This window comes from Durio zibethinus, chromosome 24 (genome assembly GCF_047325235.1).
Source record: "Durio zibethinus cultivar Kanyao isolate XHJ-2024 chromosome 24, ASM4732523v1, whole genome shotgun sequence".
In the NCBI taxonomy this organism is placed as follows: domain Eukaryota; kingdom Viridiplantae; phylum Streptophyta; class Magnoliopsida; order Malvales; family Malvaceae; genus Durio; species Durio zibethinus.
Window position 1 is genome coordinate 19,220,291 of NC_143185.1, and position 21,423 is coordinate 19,241,713.

At 36.2% G+C, this 21,423-nt stretch overlaps 2 protein-coding genes and 4 pseudogenes across 5 annotated transcripts; 3 read left to right on the forward strand and 3 right to left on the reverse strand.

Moving 5' to 3' along the window:
* Positions 1–140: 140 nt before the first annotated feature.
* On the forward strand, positions 141–2,228 carry LOC111317084 (F-box protein SKIP2 pseudogene; annotated as a pseudogene). Its single transcript, XR_016333170.1, has one exon. The product of XR_016333170.1 is annotated as an F-box protein SKIP2 pseudogene (transcript).
* A 999-nt stretch (positions 2,229–3,227) lies between these two features.
* Positions 3,228–6,266, forward strand: LOC111317085 (small RNA degrading nuclease 1-like; annotated as a pseudogene).
* A 695-nt stretch (positions 6,267–6,961) lies between these two features.
* LOC111317088 (protein RER1A-like) lies at positions 6,962–8,393 on the forward strand. 2 transcript variants are annotated; one of them, XM_022919425.2, is made up of 4 exons: positions 6,962–7,458; positions 7,546–7,726; positions 7,921–7,986; positions 8,146–8,393. In XM_022919425.2, exons 1-3 carry the CDS (start codon positions 7,088–7,090, stop codon positions 7,975–7,977), a joined length of 609 nt encoding a protein of 202 aa, XP_022775160.1. In that variant the 5' UTR covers positions 6,962–7,087; the 3' UTR covers positions 7,978–7,986; positions 8,146–8,393. The 2 variants fall into 2 exon arrangements, with proteins under 2 accessions (XP_022775160.1, XP_022775159.1); XM_022919424.2 differs by having other exon boundaries at positions 6,963–7,458; positions 8,062–8,393.
* A 569-nt stretch (positions 8,394–8,962) lies between these two features.
* Positions 8,963–10,998, reverse strand: LOC111317086 (UPF0481 protein At3g47200-like; annotated as a pseudogene).
* An 818-nt stretch (positions 10,999–11,816) lies between these two features.
* LOC111317087 (cysteine proteinase COT44-like) lies at positions 11,817–14,632 on the reverse strand. Its single transcript, XM_022919423.2, has 4 exons — positions 13,648–14,632; positions 12,883–13,118; positions 12,643–12,783; positions 11,817–12,387 (listed from the first exon to the last, which is right to left on the reverse strand). Exons 1-4 carry the CDS (start codon positions 14,156–14,158, stop codon positions 12,112–12,114), a joined length of 1,164 nt encoding a protein of 387 aa, XP_022775158.1. The 5' UTR covers positions 14,159–14,632; the 3' UTR covers positions 11,817–12,111.
* Positions 14,633–17,191: 2,559 nt separating this feature from the next.
* On the reverse strand, positions 17,192–21,218 carry LOC111317089 (beta-1,4-xylosyltransferase IRX14-like; annotated as a pseudogene). The gene is made up of 3 exons (XR_016333418.1): positions 20,152–21,218; positions 19,493–20,035; positions 17,192–17,780 (listed from the first exon to the last, which is right to left on the reverse strand). The product of XR_016333418.1 is annotated as a beta-1,4-xylosyltransferase IRX14-like (transcript).
* Positions 21,219–21,423: the final 205 nt, after the last annotated feature.

Consider the following 21,423-nt stretch of genomic DNA (forward strand, 5'->3'; position numbering starts at 1 on the left):
TTAATTATGATATTATTTTTTGTTTATAGCTTTCCATCATAAGTGAAGAAATGAAACCGTAATTTTCACGTGTCAAATTCCTAGAAAATCAAATGTGGGGTCCTTAAAATCATTGCCGTTCATTCGAAATGAAACACACGCAAATCATGAACCATAACAAACAGCTAGTGAAGAAAAAATCGGTGTGTTAGTCGGCCATGGCGATTGCGAAGAAGACACGCTACCCTCATTTGACGGGGCCAAACTTCACGTGCCTAATTTCAATCCATTTTTCCGCCTTATAATTTCACGCCCAAAGCCTTTTTTCGGACCTAATTGAACCTTACAGAGATAACCGCAACAACCCCAATTAAGGAAGGATATTCTCAGTTACTTTCCTTAGGTGGCGCGTATTCTCCAGCCGCCACAATGGGCCAATCCCCTTCCGCTGCTTTGGATAGGGAAAACTCCCTCAGTGATCGCTTCAGCTTTTTATCCTCTTCTGGTTTCATTTCCAGCGAGGAATTTCCCGATGAAATCGCGACGAATCGGGATTACACCTCTGAGATTCCCGACGAGTGTTTGGCTTATGTTTTCCAATTCCTCGGCCCTGGAGATCGGAACTGGTGTTCCCTTGTCTGCAAGCGGTGGCTGTGCGTGGACGGTTGGAGCCGCCACCGTTTGTCTCTCAACGCCCAATCTGAGATCGACGTTTCTTTGCCTTCTCTCTTCACGCGCTTCGACTCCGTAACCAAGCTCGCCCTACGTTGTAGCCGTAAATCAATCAGCCTAACCGATGACGCTTTGGTGACGATCTCAATCTACTGCAAAAACCTCACACGGTTGAAGCTCCGCGGTTGCCGCGAAATTACTGACGAAGGAATGTCGGCATTTGCTGAGAATTCTAAGAATTTAAGGAAACTTTCTTGTGGTTCTTGCATGTTTGGCGCCAAAGCTTTAAACGCCGTCCTTGATTATTGCAAGAATTTGGAAGAGTTATCAGTGAAAAGGCTGAGAGGAATCCACGACGGAGCTGACCCGATCGGTCCAGGAGCCGCGGCTTCTACGCTGAAAATGATTTGCTTGAAAGAGCTCGTTAACGGTCAGTCATTTGAGCCGCTTGTGATTGGATCAAAAAGCCTTAAAACTTTGAAAATTATTCATTGTTTGGGTGATTGGGATAGAGTCCTTCAATTAATTGGAAATCGAAACGGGAAAGAAAATTTGAATTTTAATAACAATAATAATAGCAGTAGTAATTCTTTGATGGAAATTCACCTTGAGAGGCTTCAAGTAAGTGATATAGGATTATCTGCCATTTCAAAATGTACCAAAATTGAGAATTTGCATATTCTTAAAACCCCGGAGTGTTCGAATTACGGACTTGTTTGTGTAGCCGAGCAATGTAAGTTGTTGAGGAAGCTTCATGTTGATGGATGGAGGACTAACAGGATTGGAGATGAGGGTTTGGTTGCTTTAGCCAAACACTGTCCTAATTTACAGGAACTTGTTTTGATTGGTGTTAATGCTACCCATTTGAGCTTGGCGGCCATTGCTTGTAATTGTTCAAAACTCGAGAGATTAGCACTTTGTGGAAGTGGAACTATTGGTGATGCAGAGATTGCATGCATTGCAGCAAAATGTATGGCATTGAAGAAACTTTGCATCAAGGGATGTCCTATTTCAGATGTTGCCATTGAAGCACTTGGTTGCGGTTGTCCCAGCTTGATGAAAATTAAGGTGAGGAAATGTAAAGGAGTAAGCAGTCAAGCTGGCGAGTGGTTACGTGAACAAAGGGCATCAATGGTGATCAATATGGATGCTTGTGAGATAGATGGTGGTTCCAAGGCTAGTGTCAGTGATGGTGGAGTTCATGACATTGGTGTGGAGTTTCATCAGCAGGAGGTTGGCCAAGTCATTGGTGCGGATGCTTCGACAAGCAGCAATGGTAGTTTAGCATTGTTGAGGTCCAAGTTGGGGCTTTTTGCTGGTAGGAATTTAGTGGCATTTACATTCAGAAGGTGGTCTAACAATGATGATAGTTTCAATAGCAACTTGTGAATGATCTTTGTAGTTGGAAAAATACTCTTGGTCTGATCACATTGCAAACGTTGTGAGTTTGTGATATTCAACCATTTTTTTAAAAATTCCTATTTGTATTTTTTATTTAGATTTTTTCTTGGAAACTTGTAAACCTTGATTACAAAGACAAATGGGAAACAAACAAGTGGCCAAGGATTTTCTCCTTATTGCTTATGGTTGCATCTCCACTCTTCCCTTTCTTTTTAATCTAATTATATGTTGAATATGCAATTTCTTCAGCAATATGCATAATGTTTTTATTATATTCTTTTTTATGGTTGTGTATATGTGTTATAGCTGTCTAGAGTAATTTGGATTTAATTCGCAATAAGAGATATAGCAGAATTGCCAGAAGCAAAAATGCTTTCATTTTCTGTGACAGCTTGAACGTCTGATATTGCAAGATGGTAAACAAATCTCTTCGTCTCACTTTTTATTTTTTAAAAATTCTTTTGTTTAATTATTTCCTTACTGGGCTTAATTATTTCATGGGGAATTCATGGTCATTTTTGGGACTGCTGTTATCATTTGTTGCCCATTGATGTATTGAAAATGGCTAACACTTACAACCATTCTTAAGAAGTTAATTTAATAAATTTAATATTTAAATCTCAATAAGTTAATTTAATAAAATTGATATTCAAATCTCAATATCTGTAATTTTTTCGTTATGTTTGATATTCAAATCTTGTGATCTTTTTCGTTATGTCAGGCTACGAATTATCTTGGCATCGACCACTTGTCCCTCCTCCAGAAAGGGGATGGAATAGGGAATGGGAATGGGCCTCAACACCAACAGGCAATAGCAAGCTAAACGGCTAATCACATTTTTCTGCCCAAAAAAAGCTCAATCCCTACCCGCTTTGACAAATTCGATCAATCAAGAGTCGACGAAATTTTTTTTCGATTCTCCCGAAAAATTATAATAATCAAATTTTGATTTCGTGGAATTTGGAAGAGCCGGAGAAACTGAAACAAGTGGAAACATGGATGCTTCAAATCCGACGGGTCTATCATATGATTGGCTGAAGACTAAAAACTGTAATTATTTTCTTAATTACTCATTTTGTACGACTATTGAGCCGAAAAATCCCAAAACCCTAAACCCCCAAATGGCTGATTGATCCCGCCTCCTTAAATCTCTCACCTTATGTGTTGAATTCCGAATGGACGAGAAACTAGACACGGCCGAGAAGAAGGTAAAGCCCCTTTGTATTTTAATTCCCTTTAGTCTTTGCAGCAATTATTGCATTTTCTATCGTCCTTTTTGCTAAATTTGGTTAGAAATTCCGTTATTATTAAGCAAAAGGACATTAATTGCTGTATTTTTTTGAAAATAAAATGTTAAATTTATTAAAAATTCAGTTTTTATTCCCTAAAGGTTCTAATGCTTGGTGCTGAGAATGAACAGGTTGCTGTTGATTGTGAAATGGTCTCTGTGAAGATGGCACCGAAGCGTTAGTGAGAGTATGTGTTGTTTATCGTGATTTACAGGTATAAGTGGATTTTCTCTGCAGAATTAAAAAAAAAAAGTCATTTGATGCTACAGCAACTTAATGCAAACTAATGTCCAACATACCGTCTTAAGGGAATGCAAAACTTGCTATGAACCCTCCTCTTCTGTGTTTCTAATAAGGCAATTTGTATCCTCAAATTACTTTGATCTGAAGGGCAGTTAATTGTTAATTATCATTTGGTTATCTTGCACTAGCTAAAAAATAAGCTTTTTTTTTGTGATGTTTGTTTCTTTCAGGTCAAACTTGATGAACTTGTAAATCCAAACAAAGCAGTGGCAGATTATCGGACTGAGATTACTGGAGTTGCTGCAGGAGATTTGGATGGTGTTGCTTGTTCCGTAGCAGACATACAGGTACAGGATGACTAGTTTTTCTGTTTGTTGGGTCTCCTTCAGTGTTGTTTGTCTGAGCAATGGAGTGTATTCTGTAGAAATCCATGAAGAAGCTGTTATCCTATGGAACTATTTTAGTGGGCCATAGTTTGCGCAATGATTAGCAAGGTATGTTGCATAATGGCTAAAATTTTGACTTCATTTTCATTTACGGTAGAGTCAACTGCCTATGAGACTTACTTTTCCTATATGTTGGCTGTAGCTATGATTTCCTTTCTTAAATGTGTAAGTGTTATTTTTTGGATACAGTGTTAAAGATAGACCATGCAAGAGTGATTGACACCTGATATATCTTCAAATATTTGGATGTGCCTATCTATAGAAGACCTTCCTTGAATAACTTATGCAAGGCAAGTATCAGAAAGTGCCTTTTTTTTCCTGATGAAAAGAACGGGAAATACTACAGCTGTTGTATTTGCATGTGTCATTTTCTTACCAAACTAAGTAGTGCATTGTTCTCCCTTTTTGGGTACTTAAATTAATTAGATATATCTAGGCTTTTTATTTTTCTCGTTTTTTAACTGCAAATAAGACTGCTTCGGTATTAGTCAAGACCTTGCATGGTGGCATAGAAGGCAAAAGTCTAATGGTAGTTTGAGATGCTTGTTTTAACTGTTCTGTGCATTGTTTTACAGTCTGTACTATGATATGAAGTTCGAAAGCCAGGTGCTGCTCATAATTGTCCGGATGATGCATGTGCTGCAATGAAAGTACTTCTTGCTAAGCTAGAGCATGGTGAGATTCCGTTGGTTTAAGAAGATGTATGGACATGTGACTGCTGGTTATCTTTAATTTCAACTGCTTACTATTATTAACTATGTATCTTTATTTTTTTCTGGAAAACCAGGTACCTAAAGCTGAAACGGAGAAGCTACTACTCCATAGAATACCAATCAATCTTCCTAGGGAAGAAATATCCAGGCATTCCTGGAAATGTTGCAATCGAAGTAAAGGTTGATTATATCCTACTTGTATCTATTTTTCTCTTTAGAAATCCTTTGTTGGCTTTTATTTAGGCTTTTATTTACCTCAGAGTGAAGCATATCTTATGTTTAGAAGATTGAGACTAGTGGAGTGGTGGTTTCTTATGAGATATTCTGTATAAGAAATTGATTAATTGGGATAACTGGATTGAAGATGTTCCTGTTCATTTAAAGTATTTTGTTGAATACTTTGACAAAATGCACTTATACTGTGGCACTTGAAAGATGAACTGAATTCTTAAAATTCAAACAATCCCTCGTTAAGGAAGCTGCTCTCAGGTGACTATTGTCCTTAATCCAACCTCTTCTTCTATATTCCAAAGATGGCAATAATAAATGTTTAAAAGTTTTAACAATTGGTCAATGGCTTGGACTTTCACAAGCACTCTTCCTTCAAGCTTTCTTTCTTTCTTTCATGTGCACTTATCCTTGCTGAGCTTCTAATATGCTGAATTATTTTTTGGCAGCCATCTGAAAAGGCTCAAGGTTGCCGTTACTCTGCATTTGCTGTCTTTAAAAGTCCTCAAGAAGCAACCAAGCATTTGAAAGTATAGAAGGCAATGACGAAAAGGTGCATATTTTTACAGCACACGCTGGTTTTTCATTTACAGGGCCAGGTTTTCTTCGTGATATATCAATAATCTCTTCTTCTTCCACAACATGGATGATGTCTGATGAACAATTTTTTAATGTCAATGCCTTGTATAAGAACCCCTCTTTGTGTCTTTTGTTAAGTGCGAATTTTAAATCTTTTTAATGTCTTATGTCAGGATTCATCTGGACTTCCTCAGAAACTAGTTGCATTTCAGTTCGGCAATGGTGTAACTGCTAGACTATAAATCCGGAAAATCGCACAGGATGATTCTCAGTACCAAGTTTTGTCAAATAAAAGAGCATTCCAGGGTGAGGAGTCATCTATTGAATCCAAAATGATTAAGACTGACCAGAGTGTAGAGAAGACAATGACAAATCCCAATCAACTTGATGATCACTTAAAAACAGATCCGAAGATTGAAGCAACAACTGAGGAAGAAAGATGCTCGCATTGTTTAACAGGATAAGACGATATCTAACCTTCTAAAGAACGTTGGTGAACTGAAAAAGGGCCTAAAACAACACAAAAAACTGGGGCTTAACTTACTCATCCAGTGGTTTTATAGTCTCACTATCCCCGATGTGGTGAAAGTTTTTATTCAGTTATGTTATGAGTTAGGAACTCACGCTTTCTGCCTTCTACGAGGAATTGTTTTCTTTGAACCTCAGGTCCTCAGCCCGAGGGCTACTTAATTCATTTTTTGCTTCTTGTGTTTAAATGAATAAATAAAAAATTATCTAATCAAAATTAAGTGGTAAAATTCTAAAAAAGAGAACAATAAAATAAAATAGTACTATGCAAATTAAATAATTGTATAAATAGTAATTATAGAAGAGTGAAAAAAGTAATGATATGGAGTTATATAAGGTGAAAAAGTAAAAAAAAAAAGTTCCACTTGAAGAAATATTTTCTCCATTCAAGCCTTAAAGGGCAACAAATTAAAATTTTTTTCTTAGGGACAAACAGTAGAATTTTATCCAATTCTTTAATTTTGTTAGTGTAATATTCTGTAATTGTGATATTATGATATTATAATTGGAATAATATTAAAAATTATTAAAATATTATAATTAGAATATGTCTTATGTAAATTTTTTAAAAATTATTCCATAAATAAATACATTATCTCTATATAATATTTTTATAATTACAAAATTTTACATGATATTACATTAACAAACTTGATATCAACTTTTTTAAACTAAAAAACTCGATATCTACTTATTTTCTAATCAGTTCATTTTTTAACATAAAAATATGCCAATTATTACTTTTTCAAGCTTATCAATTGGAATTAGATTTCTTTGGCCAAGTAATTAGAATAAGATGATTGATCAACCAAATTGGATTTTACCCGAACCGGTCGATGACGTTGACGCAACAAAACGCATGTGCTGAACCACGAGCCGAAAATATCAGAGGCAAAGGAAAGCTCTGTAGTTTGTTATTTTCAGGGAAAAAAAAAACCGAAAAGGAAGAAACTTGTTTCGGGCAAAAGGAAAAAAGAATAGGCTTTGAATTTTTTAGTGGGGGCCACCGATGGAGACCGAACCAACCGGCGGTGCCCTGGGCGGTGACGATCTATCTTCGTCGTCTCCTGCAACCGCCATATCACGGTGGACTTTCGAGGTGTCGCGGCGATACCAGCACGTCCTAGACAAGACGGTGCCGCACATTCTCAACCGTTGGATCGGATGTCTAGCCGTGGTGTTGATCTACGCCGTTCGCGTGTACTTTGTGCAGGGGTTCTACATCATCACCTACGGCCTCGGTATCTACTTGCTGAACCTCCTGATGGGATTCCTTTCCCCTCAGGTGGACCCTGAGATGCAGGAAGGCCCCACGCTCCCCACCCGCGGATCCGACGAGTTTCGCCCTTTCGTCCGCCGACTCCCCGAGTTCAAATTCTGGTTCGCTATCTCAATCTTTATTTCAACGGTTGTGATTTGATGAAATGATTGAGTGTAATTAAATTGGGGTTCGCTTTCTGTCTGAAGGTACTCTATCACGAAGGCCTTCTGCATTGCATTTGTGATGACATTCTTCAGTGTGTTTGACGTGCCTGTCTTTTGGCCAATTCTCCTTTTCTATTGGTTAATGTTATTCATCCTCACCATGAGGAGACAGATAGTACACATGATCAAATACAAATACGTTCCTTTCTCATTTGGGAAACAGGTATTCCTTAATCCATCTTCCTTTGTGACTGTCATTCGTGATTAGACTGCCAATTCGTGTATTCGTATCTGTTTTGTGTCAAACACGCAAAAAAGACGAAAATTATTGTACTCCAAACACGAAACATTCTTTATCAAACACATGTACGAAATATTCCGTGGTAAATAAATATTGTTCTTTGTTTCTTTTGTTAGCGATATGATGGCAAGAAGGCGTCTTCAACAGAAAACATGAACCTTCCTAGGGATTAAATTCTTCAGGTATATATCACATACTTCAGGTTAATAAATATTTTTCTTTGTCTCTTTGCCATGAATTCATCTTTGTTTGGACAGTTGAATTCCGTAGGATTTGCTGGTAATGCAAGTCGTCTGAAGGGATCATCAGTCACACGTTTTATATTTGTTCATTTTCTCCAGCTTTTTACTGGATTAGCTTTCAGATTAGTGGAGAAGGTTATTTTAGAGGAACCAAAGTTATTGCCAAAGAATGCTTTGTATGGAAAGGACAGGTAACATTTGTTGTTGCCCATATTTCATCCAATAACATGTATTTTACAGAAGATAATACCAATCAAGCAGTGCGGTTGGTTTACATTAAATGTAGTTTTCAATAGTACTTTTGAAGTTGAAATACCCTCTTGTTCTTGGGGATGCTTTTTACCTCAGCAAGCTCCACAACATTCTTGGAATTCTGGATATTTTATCATCCTTTTGCACATGAGCATCTGCTTTGCCCTTGCTATTGACCACAACAATTAAGGCTTTTATGAAATTTTGTGGTTCTGAGAGTGAAGCTTGGGCTGAAGTCTTTTCAACATTAGTTGAAACTTACTGTCTTAAATCACTGAATTTATTTTGTCAAGCAGGCGATTTTATTGTCATATGTAATATCTGATTCAGTTAGTAGAATAGCAGAATCAACTGGTTAGGGTTTTGGGTGATAACCACAAAGCATACTTTGCCAATTTTAAAATGGTGCTTCTTAAGCGTACAAGATGCAAATCAAGATGAACCGGAAGCTTAATTTTGTTGGTTTATGCAATTAATTTTAATAAGCAGTATTCAACGGATCTGGAGTTCAAATCTTAATATCTGTTTTCCCTTTCCTTATTCAAAGATTGTGGCTTTCTTTGTTAAAAAAAGTGCTAATCAAGATGAAAGAAATAAGAACTTTCATGCCTGTTGTATCGAAAACATATCTCATGTTAAAAGAAAAGATGCAAGTAAGTGAAGATGAAGAAACTATCATGGCTGATAATTCCATAGTTGGCAAACCAACAACGGCATTACTGCATTCTTTTGTATTAAGTGTATGATGATACAAAGGCATCAGTGAAGTATCACATTTTTCCTAATTTATAAGGTTTCTTAAACCAATAATTGAAGAAATGAATGGAAGTCATTGATGTATGTAAACACGTCATCTTCAAACAGAAAGGAGAGACTGATAAGAAGACCTTGCTGAATTCAAGTACTTGGCCTGTAATATCCATAAACTCCATAGAAGGTCTGAGCAAAAGTAAGCACCAGCAAGACACAAGCAGCAAAAAGTGAGATGATGGCCCAAGGATTGTTGATTGTGTTTCAAGGCTGCACGCCAAGCATTCCACCTATGATTGTAATATCTGTTCACATCTTCAGACAATTGAGAAAGATAACTGTTATTGATATAAAAAAACAACCTCTTGACAGAGGCGGTTGAAAAGGTCGGCTACTTTGCATCACTGCCAAGCCAGTGCTCGATGATACCAAAGTAATGGAGGTATCCCACATCTTCATGTGAGTTGATCAAGTTATCCATGAATATCACATAGGAAGTAATATCGTTGCTGCAATCAAAATGACATTGCTCAAATGCAATCAGATTGAGGAAAAGGGTTTTGGTTCCATCATGAAAAAAGAGGCGAGGAATGAGGAGGATCCCATTCTTAAACTCAATGTCCCAGAAGCGATCAGTCTTCCTTTTCTTGAACTTAATACCAGCCTCTCTGAGCTCTGATACACAATGAATTAATTGTTGTCTTCGCTTATCAGCAACAGGAATAGCATTTGACCTTTTGGGGCCAGAGCGTCGGAGACTTCTTCTGCAAACATCAAGGCAATGGAGGCCACCAAGATCGGAAAAAGCATCGAAGGTTTTTGTGTGGCCCAGAGAGGATCCCAATTTGTTCATGTCACTCTTTCTCAGTGCCTCATCCGTTGGTATTAAAGGGTCAAAGAATCTGATTGCTAACTTGGTAACCTTTCCCTTCTGGTCAGGCTCACCAAGCTGAATCCCCAGTAGCCTATCAAGAACAAAGAGTGGAAGCTGGTTCTCTAACATTATCATGTCTCTATGAATAGCATGCATCAAGCCACGCATTGCAAAAACAGGATCATTTCTAGCATAGCCAAGACGTTGGAATCCTTCAGCAGCTCCTTGAAAGAGCTCAAGCACAAAGCAGCCATCAAGAACCAACATTTCCACGAATTCATTGCTACTAAGAGTGATGGTTCCTTCATAACAGGCACGAGCTCTTTCTTCAAGTTCCTTCATGGAATCAAGATACACCGTATTACCTGATTAGTACGCTTTAGGACACGGTGAAGAGAACGCCACTTGTGCTGATCCATTTGGCGTAGTTACCATCATGTAAGGTCCCAAGGAGACAAATTGGGGGACGTAAGCTTTGATATCACCTTCTCTTAGGAATTGGGGAACTCTATAGATGCTCAACCTTTACCATGAACCTGCTGCATCATCTTGGCGTGCCTGCTTAAGCTTTTCTTTAATGGATATAATCCACTCAGACTCCAGTGAAGTGACTTCCTCTTCACGATTCCACCATCCTCATTGATTGCAGCCTGCAGGGAATCAGATGGTACATGCTGTTGTTTCTGCAGCTGATGTTCATATTCTTCTGGCAACTCAAGGGATTTGGTGGTACCTGTAGATGATCTAGGAATTCCAGATTCCACGGTTTCCCTGAGTTTGAGGGTGATTAGGTACCAACTCAGTAGCTCTTTGTTGAACACAGCTACCATTTTAATTGACAAAAGCAATTCTAGAAATGATTTGCCTTGAAAAGGATGCCTTCCTATTAACAGGACAGATTTGAAACTTCTATTACCAAAAAACAAATTTGACTCATAAATACACAAAATCGTTGAATAGTAATAGTAATTGATATAAAAGGAGTTGGAATTACTTATTTGATGCTTTAATTCATCTGAACCAACTGTGTAACCCACATGGACCCCCTTTGGCTTAGAATAACAGCTTCCTGATGCCTTTCTAGGTATGATGTTTCATTCCCAACTTTTGAAAGGTTCATTCCTTATCCTCCAATATTTCTATTTTGTTCAACTTATAATCATATTCTCACATCAGCAAAGTGGAATTCTCCTAATTGGGGGTATAAAGTTTAGAAGTTTTTCTCAGCCAACTTCTGAAATTGTCTTCAAAGCGAGCAGCAGCAGATTACTTGCAAGTTTAGAGTATCTTAAACGAATGTACTGCAACAAAGGATGATGCAATTTGCCTTGGAAATTAATTACAGTTGGCTGGCCAATCAGAGGAATCTCAACCGCAACAGGTCCATTTGGGATTTTTGACACATGGATGAAATGAAAGAGGAGGTTGATATCAGTTTTAGTCATGTGATGATGCACAGGAGGTGGGACATGAGCAAGCTGGAAACTTCATAATTGTATAAAATTTACCTTGACTTAACCATTTTGGATTAAACTAGAAAATTTTAATGCATGCCAATGCCATGTCATTTCTAAGGAACTTGAAATTAAAATTTCTGTACATGTCAAAAAAAAAAAAAAAACAACAACACTCGTACCAAGGTGGAATTTGAATAGAAAAACCAAGCATTGTATTCTTCAAATGCTCTAAAATAAGCACAGGTCTTTTAAGAAATTGAATAGGCACAGAGTAGGAACAGAATCTCACCTCAAGCAATTCGAATAATTGCTTTCTATGTATATTAATCAATCATGTTTGGTATGAAGGAAAAATGAAGAAGAGAGAAATGGGTAAGAAGCAAGATAAGCTATAAACAATATCAGCATATGTAGTTGATCTAATTGCTAGAGAGAAGTGCTTGGCAAAGAAAGATAAAGACTTTTGAATTAAAATTGCAGTAATCACAACAATACCAGTTTTTCCAGTTGTTTTGATAAATGAAAATATATATGTATAACAATGACAATCCAAACAACATAAACGGCCTCCACTCCTATGGATAACTTAGACCGACAAGACATAGAGAGGGAATTTTCACAGCAAGCACCATTATTTGCATCATTCAGTCCTTGTGTTCCTCTCCGATGGCCCAAAACAAGCAGCCGAGACATTTTAACTTCCAATTAGAACTGCAGGTTGCAGCAAAGATTTCAAGCACTGCTGATCTTCTCAGTGGTTTCATTACTCCAGTAAGGTTTGATGGCGTTTGCCCCATTCTTAATAGGATAGGAAGCCTCCATCGCAACGCCACACTTGCCAGTATAGGCATCAACATTACGCTCCATCCTTATGTATCCATCTTCACCCCAGCTGCTGCCCCATGAATTTCTCACAATCCAGTATTCCTCACCATTATCATCCGTGCCATATCCGACAGCAACCACGCCATGGTCTAATGCTGATCCACATTCACCAGTGAAAACTCCCTGAAAATATGTTTAAACAATGACAGCTGAGTTAATAAAGCACTCCAATTTCTTTTAAAGATTGTTATTGACAGTTTGACATGTCTCATCAACATTTTTTTGCCTGGGAAAGATTGTTTATTATGTTAGAAATAATTCAATGAAAGATTGATCTCTTTTGATTAGCTAAATACTAGAGTATTATTTTAAAATCAAATAACGGCTCCAAGGACAACAACATTCAAATAAGGGCAGCCGGAGAATAGGTCAGCTTACAGATTCATAAAATTGGAAAGCTCTGCCACCAGCTTCAATGGCAACACTCACAGGCTGATGTGCCACAGCTTTCTTTAAAGCGCTCTCATCATAGGGAATAACATCCTCGTACCCATCAATGCTAACAACCTTAGCATTCTTCTGTTAAAAGTCCAAAACAAAAAAGGATCAAAATCCATAACCATTAAAAACACCTGAGCTGCAAGATTACTGTCTTAGAATTAAACTTTGGACACTGACCCTAGTTGGATCACATTGGTCATCAACCCCAAGGTAAGGATAGTCTTCTTCAGTGTCAATGCCACCGTTGTCCATAATGAATTGGAAGGCATAGTCCATCAGGCCACCATTGCAACCTGCGTCGTAGGATCGGTCACAATCTACCAGTTCTTGTTCTGATAGAGAGATTAGTTCGCCGGTGACAATTTTGTTTATGCCTTCCACTGCTGCAATGGTTGAGAATGCCCAGCAACTTCCTGATCAAGTGAAGATAGATAACAGGGCGTGTAAGTTGAGTTTCTGTAAACTAGACATGGCAATCTCAAACATGACATAATAACACGAGGCTTGAATTTTGGTAGTCTTGAATTACTTGAAAACAGGCTCAGTTCAAATCTAAGGAAGGCTTTGGAGTATCCATAAATTTCACTTTAATTTTGAGCCTTGGCCCAACGTGTTCTTAAGTAGGTTAGACATGTCTCGTGATGACCTTGGGCTGCCCATCCCACAGATTTTTGGCCCAAGTTATGCATGTCTAGTCTTTACTTGGCTTTAAGCCCCAACCTCCGAACTACCATTCAATTTTCATAACTAGTATTCAACCGCCTATCATAGTCCGGTTTTTAAGAAATAATAGGAAATTAATAAATAATAATTTTAATTAAAAATATTATAAAATTACCTTAAAGCCTTAAGTCACAAATCATCTGATATTCTAATATCACCCGTTTTATATTATATAAAATATAATTAATTTAAAGTTGAAATTAAAAGAAATTTACTCACCACAATAGCCTTGATCCTTGACCGGATTAACAGCTCCATGATCTCTCCAGTCTACTGACTCCGGCAAGCTGTCACCGGCACGGGAAGCGTAACGTTGGCTGGGGTTCTTGGACTTCATGACTCGACGCCTAGGCTCACTCCTCATGCCCAAAAACTTGTCACGGTACTCTTGGTTAGTTAAATCTGCAAACTTGTTCAACCCAAGCTTGTACGTCATGTTCTTAGAGTTATGTTCATCAATGAATTTCAAGTTATCCTTAAAGATCTCGAATCTTTTCTCTTCCTCTCCGACACCGTTGTATGCTTTGCCATGTTTCAGGACCCAAGATTTGTACAAGCTCATCACCTCATCATGGCTTCTCCAGCTTGATGATGTTGATGAGGGATGGTTTTGGTTTAAGGTTGTGATGGACATGTCTCCAGCAGAAGATAGGGTGAAGAAGAAGAAGAAGAAGAGGAAAACAAGGGTGGAAATGGTTATTTCCATGGGAGATTTGAAACGGGTCGTCATGTTTCTTCAAGAGAAAGGTTGAGGAGAGTGATTTGATGAAGAAGAAGGAGAGAGGGCTTCAGAGTTTATAAAGACAATGGAAATTGTTTAATATTCAAGCGTGGAAAATCATTGACAATGGAAAAGTTAAAAGGAAAAAAGAAAAGGTTATTAGGGGCCAGCGCGAGACCAAACTCATAGAAATAGAAGGCAGAAGACAGGCTTTTGACCTTGTGGTCGTTGGTTGTCACTAGAAAATAGAAGTACCGAAGGCCAGCCGAGTCCATTGGAACTTGGATAAAGCAGGGCGCCAGGGCGGTAGCAGCCTGCCAAAGCCTTTGGTAAAGCGAATGAGGTGTTGCTACATAAGATTTCCATGCAGTTTCCTAGGGGGGAAGGGTTTCTCTTTACCCGCTAATCAAATTCCCAACAAAAAAAAAAATGAAGTTACAAAAAAGATGACATGAGAATCCTAGAAAAGAAAAGGAAAAAAGCACTCTCCTCTTTTTTTCTTTTTCAATTGTAAAGACTATACGATCAGAAGAATCCAAATGAAATTTCTTTTCTTCTTTTCTAAGTAAGTAGTAATGAAGAAATGATTCAATTGTATTTACCAGATTGCATGTGATGTTGCGTGATTGTAACAGACAGAGTTTGCAAGTTGAAAAACGTATAAATGAACTCCATCATCATCTGCTCTAATATGCATAGTTGTCTGTCTGCAGTTGGATCATAGGCTACACACCATAGCAGTAACATGCTTTGATGTTCCTTTTTCTCAGCTTATGAAACTATTGCAAATCCCAAAATTGGCTGGGAATTTGTAAAATGAATATATTTCTCAGTTCTCAATCAATCTTTTTGGCTCAATATGAGTATCCCTAGATAATCATTAGGTCAATCTCATGCGAAAATTTCAGGAGTGCTTCTATTTACATCCCATTTTTTTCCCTCTACATCATACTTTCTTTTTTATTTTATAATCTTTTGAAATTTTTGAAAAGTCGTAACACTTTTTGAAAAAACATTTTTTGAGAGTGTTAGAGTAAAATTTTATGAAAAATTATAAAAAAATTTTATTAAAATTATTTATCAAATAGTGTAATGAAAAAAATTATTATTAAAAAATTATAAATTTTAAAATTAATAAAAAAAAATTACTTTTACTATTTTAATCTTAGAGAATGTTTGATATGAGATTATTCGTCTAAAAATCATGGTAATTTACATTTAGTAATTACATCACCTTATTTGATAACAATTTACAAATCCCGTGGTATGAGATTTTTTGTCTAAAAATCATGGTGATTTACATTTAATAATTACATCACCTTATTTGGTAATAATTTAAAAATCTTATGTGATAGTGATTTCAAATCATTAAGGTGATAAGCTTACTACCTTGAGGAGTGATAGGATTTTCAACCTAAAAGATAAGAAAATTTTATCACTATGGGAAAATAATTTTTATTATCATTTTTTGCCTAATTTATCTTGATGAAAGATGCACTTAACTTGTTTTTAGAAAGCTGAATTGTAAAAATTTTCAAAAATCTATTTTTTAATAACTTGTTTTTAAAAAAAAAAGTTTTCCATTGCAATTGAATAAATATTTATTGATTGTAAAAATAATAAAATTATTTAATAATTTTTTTAGAAATTATTTTTCATCAAAATTAATTTATATTTTATAGATTTATATAAAATAACATTAATAATTTTATAAATTATCGATTCAATAGGTATTAAATTTTTTACTTTTTTTAATAAGATTATTTTGGATATTTTATATTATATGATTTTGTTATATAATACCAAATATAGTAATTTAAGATCACTAGTGATCTATAATATTATACCAAACATAATAATCTAAGATTACCAATAATCAAATCATCTTGGTAATCTTATCACCATGTTAATCTTAAAAATGAAACCAAAACGTTAACTTAGAGAAAGACCAAAATCTTATGAAACCCTAATTAAATATTTCATTTCTTAATATTAAGAAGAGTGATCAAAGAATTATCAAGTCTAAACTATCATGTTTAATCGATATATAAAAGTTGAAACTTCTCAAAATTGTATAAATAATATTACTGAATATTACACAATTTTGTCAAAATCTAATATAGTAACTAAAGAAACCTATTGTAAAAAGTAAATGGAAAGACTTCTCCAAAGAGTTAAGTTTAGTTAAGAGTTATTATAAAATTTTAATAATCGATATAAAAAAATATTTATTAAAAAATAATAAATTTTAAATTTATAAAAAAATTACATTTACTATTTTATCTTTAATTTAATTATAATTTCATAAGATTTTATTTTATTTTTCAAGATCTAACTTTTTTATTATTTTTAAAATTTATAATTTTTTAATATTAAATTTTTTATTATACTAATTTATAAATAATTTTAACAAAATTTCTTTTTTTATAATTTTTTATAAAATTTCACTTTTTAACGGATAAGTGTTATGATTTTTTGGAAATGGATATAAAATATATCAGATATAGATATCCGAAAATTTGTGAAAAAGGTATTTAAGTAATTTTATTTAGAAAAAAAATTGAAAAAAAATGTAGAGAGAAAAAAATTGGAGGTGTAAATAGAATTTGCCAATTTTCAGTTGATAGTTAGATCCAGAGTTAAGCTAATGGTCAATAGAATAAAAGCCAAGGAACCCCCTCGAACCACTCTCCCTAACCTGTTCATAACTTCATTAGCTGTTACGTAGAATGAAAAACAAAAACTGAGCCTTCCCGGTAAATTTCTTGACAACATGTAATTTGTTTTTGAGATTCTTTACGTTGGCAACCGCCTACTGCCAAAGGCATTGGCTTCAAAAACTTTGGGTCGCCAGTAGACCATCTTCGCCTACACGTTCCATTTTGCCCATTTGCTTAATTTCTACATTCTACAGAGAAAATTCACAGGGAATGACGTTATTGAGACTTTTTTCTCTTTCGTTTACCATTTTCAGGTTTACCACAGCTATAAATGAATGAAAATTTTATTATTTCTGGTGTTGTATTTACCAAATACCAACGATTGAACACAGCTATATAATTCCTATTAGAAGATTATGTATCAATTTGTAAATCTTAAGCATGTCAGATGCAAAGCTTCTCGCAAGGCAAGAGAGCAAGACTTGGCTGACACACCTCAATGAAACAGATATATCAATCACCCCAACAAACTATAGATGGGGAAAAAGAAAAGAAGAAAAAAAATTTGTTGAAATTCAGGAGGAACTTAAACAGAAATGCATGTATAAACTGGGTTGCTGTGAGAGGTGCCTATCCATATGTACCCAACACCTATAAGACCATCTGCATTTCCCCCTTGTCCATCAAATTTCTTGGCGCAGCTGTTTCCAATCCTCAAGGCATTGATTGCCAGCTAATGATTTTAGTTTTGTTCAGAATGCCTTGTTGAAGCCTGTGTGTCTGTTCTTGTTTCATGCTTTCTTTTACTTCGATGTTTTGATCTGGATGTTCTTGTCTTTGTAGTATGCTTCACTATGGGCTCTTGGATGCCTATCACTGGTTTTTCATTAGCAGGGAATTCAGGGGGAGCATCAGGCCATGGAGTTCGTTTTGACGGGATGGTGATCTCCAAAGGTGGGTCAATTATCCATCTGCATGATGTACAAACTAATGATCAGATGGCATGGTGAGGAGACCAAGCAGGAGGAAACTGATCTGAGTCATCAAAGTTGAAAACAAAATACACAAAACCAACTGTAGACCATGAAATGTGTAGCATGCAAATATAAATTACGGGATCATGGAGCATCAAGCATGCATGACATGTTTATATTGAAGAAACATCCTCAATTAGGTTTAAAATGTTTTCAATATTGGCCAAAAATTATAAAGATATATAAATCTACTTATAATCACAATGAATTCATCAAATACTTAAAAAATGTCAAAACCTGTTGAATATGGTACATCGACTTTTGCATATAGATTACAAACAATTATAGTAGATACTTTTCTTAAGGTTTCTGTTTCACAGAAACAAAAATTTGTAAATTTTTCTTTAATGTTAAAATAAATGGGCTAGGTTTTAAAAGGTGAAAATCAATTAGGAATTCAGCAAAAATAAGAGTTTAGAGAATCCAAAACAGGAGAGGAAATGGATAAATTCCATCTATAATCCCTAACATTTTATTCTAGTACCACTTCAGTCCCTGACTTCTGAATTGTTCTATTTGAGTCTTTAACTTCTTAAAGTGGTTTCATTTTGTTCATTTGTCACATTTTTTCATTAATAATTGAGAAAAATATCAACCATGCATGCCATGTAAACAATAATATGAAAATTATTTCAATATTAACAAAATTATTTTAGGGAAGGTCTAAAATGGAACCATCTTAAAAGGTTAAGGATCCAAATGGAACAATAAAAAGGTTGTGGACTAAAGTGGAACCAAAATAAAAGGTTAAGAAACTATTTCAGGACATCCAAAATGGAATGGGACGGGAGTAGCACACATTCACACCACAATGCATCTTAACTCAAAAGTCTCAAACTATTAAATTAGCACATATACATTGTAGTTTGTATACATTTTCAAGTAAATCAAGGAATAATCATCCCTTAGTTGACAAGTCTAACAAATGCAAAGACTACCATTGGTGAATCAACCTAACATATCAGAAACAATGATAAGCGGTCAACAATATTATATACGGTATTAAAAAATCCAGTAAAAAGAAAAAACAAGAATATAATGTAAGATGCTAAAGTTTAAGATAGAACATCACAAGATATTCAACCTACGAATTCATAAGAGCAACAACCATGGTAACTCTATGATTATTGACTCAAGTCTAATCCATCTGGTTCAGAGGAGAAAAAAGCATAACAGACACAACTGATTCCTCACACTTTTGTTCTCATGCCACATTGCACCCTTTGCATTCTAAAAATCAATGAAAAGGCTTACTTTTGATAATGAAGCACCAAATGATGAAAATTTCACTACAAAATTTGAAAGAAGGGTGCTTAATTTGGCATATGTCAATGCTTATAATGAGTTGACACATCATCAGAACAGTCAAGATTCATTGACAAGTGAGTGCGAACCGAATCAATTAGTTATCTGGTATTCAAGTTTCTTACTCTATGATCAGTCTGAAATGGATTATATTATCTAAACTTCTATGAGACATAATTATAAAAACGTAAATCATGTGACCAGGAAGAACTACATAATTAGCACAGTTATAAATCACCACTTAATATTAACCATTCTGAACTTGTTGATATTTTAATTGATTATTGCTAAACCCATTAGGCAGTGAATAGTAAAATATAATGAGAACAGGATGAGAGATTCACCTGGGAGGAAATTTGCTATCAGCACGAGCTTCTACTCGAAGCCACCAGAGCAAAACTTGACGTCCACAACTTCCAAGTGGCTCCACCACCGAAGGGTCTTTAACCAAACCCAACGGACTGTCAATATCCCCATCCAACATATCAATATCCCTAATCCATTCCGGTTTATCTCCACCATCCTTCCAAAGCAACCTAGAATTCAAAACAAACCCTGACCACTCCAACTTCCTAGGCAGCACAGTTGCTCTATCATCAATATAAACGGCACTTTTTCCTGCAAAGGGCAATGTATTAAAAGTATGCCATCCTGCCAACATATTAGACGCGTTACAAGCTGGACCTTGAACCGGCATTCTAGCATTCTCCTCTTCATCCTTCTTCTGATCCGCCGTCTCATCAGTATTAGCCGCATTAACAAGTATTCCAACTGAAACTGCCCCGAACCATTTCACATTTTGGATCTCATCAAAAAGTTCCATACTATGCATATTACTATCATCCGCAAACATAACAATCCCATCCAATTTCTTCTCTCTTACAATTCTGCCCCCAAATTAACACAAATCAAATCAATTCTACATTACTAACAACCTAATTCCAAAACGCATAAATTGTAATCGTTTTATTTCAAAATAAATATAGATTAAATAAATAATTACCTTAAAGCACGAAGGCGCATTTTGGACTCCAATTTACTCCGTTCGTCCCAGGAATTCGGCATCCGTTGATTGAATCCGACGTGGATGGTTTTCACACCGGATTTTGCAATAAGCGACGCCGTTTCATTGCTGACTCCACCGGCTTCCACCACGATCCAAACCAGATCGTACGGAACCAGCATTAGCGAGTGCATCACACCGGTCAAATGTAGCGCTTGGAAAGTCCGTACATATGTCGGCGTGACCACGATAACTCTCCTGGGATCCTTCACACCGAATTGGAACCTCTGCTCCTTTTGAACTCTTTCTATGATCCGATGCGCCTTCATGACCTCAATCGGGTTCGGGTGCGGCCACGGCCTGATCCGGATCCCATGCCGCCCGACAACCACTCGCGAATTCATAGCCGTCTTGTTCAGCAACGGCAACTCGATGTTGCTGACGGGGTTGGTGGACAGAACGGAGCGGACATCTAGGGTTTTGGCAAGTTCGGCAGTGGAGCGAAATGGCGACGTATAGAAGTTGGTAGAAGAAGTGGAGAACAAAAAGAAGAACACTAACCGAGAAAAGCGGAAGCCGAGGACTAAGCTGATTAAGCAACAGAGACCGTGGAGGACAAGCCAGAATATGGCGGCTGGCGATTTAATGGCGCTGTCAGAAGATGAATCTAACGGACCTGATGATCTGAAGCTGTTGCTCCGACGGTTGAGGTAGCTCTGCTGCAACACAGAAAGCTTCATCTTTTGCCCCTCTCCTGAAACTCCTGCTAAAGAGAGGAGAAGAAGTAGAAAGTTAGGGAAATTTAAGAGCAAATCTTGGTTTTAATTTCTGGGTTGGTTGATTTGGTGAGATGGGACGATTTAAGACTTGATTAATGAAACGATTATGATTACTTTGGATTTACGGTTGAATTGATTTTGGGTTATTGTCAGTTTGCTGCTTTTTGATTGGCTGCTATCTTCCTCTCTTCTCTTCTTTCTTCCGTTTGGTTTTATTTTTAGTACAGTGAAAGCCTGAAAGGGAGAGGGGAAGACAGACATTAGCCCATGATTCAGGGACCAGCGGGCAAAGCTTAATGCTTGAATTTAGACAAAATTAAAAGCTGGAATTCGTAAAACACGAGGAATTTTCTTCTCCTAAATTTGCAAAATCAGTAATTATAATTATGATTAAAAACAACAGGACATAACATAACTAAACCGTTAGAATTTATTTATAATTGTAATTTCTGATATCTGTAAATTCCATAAAATAATTGAATTATTAAGTATT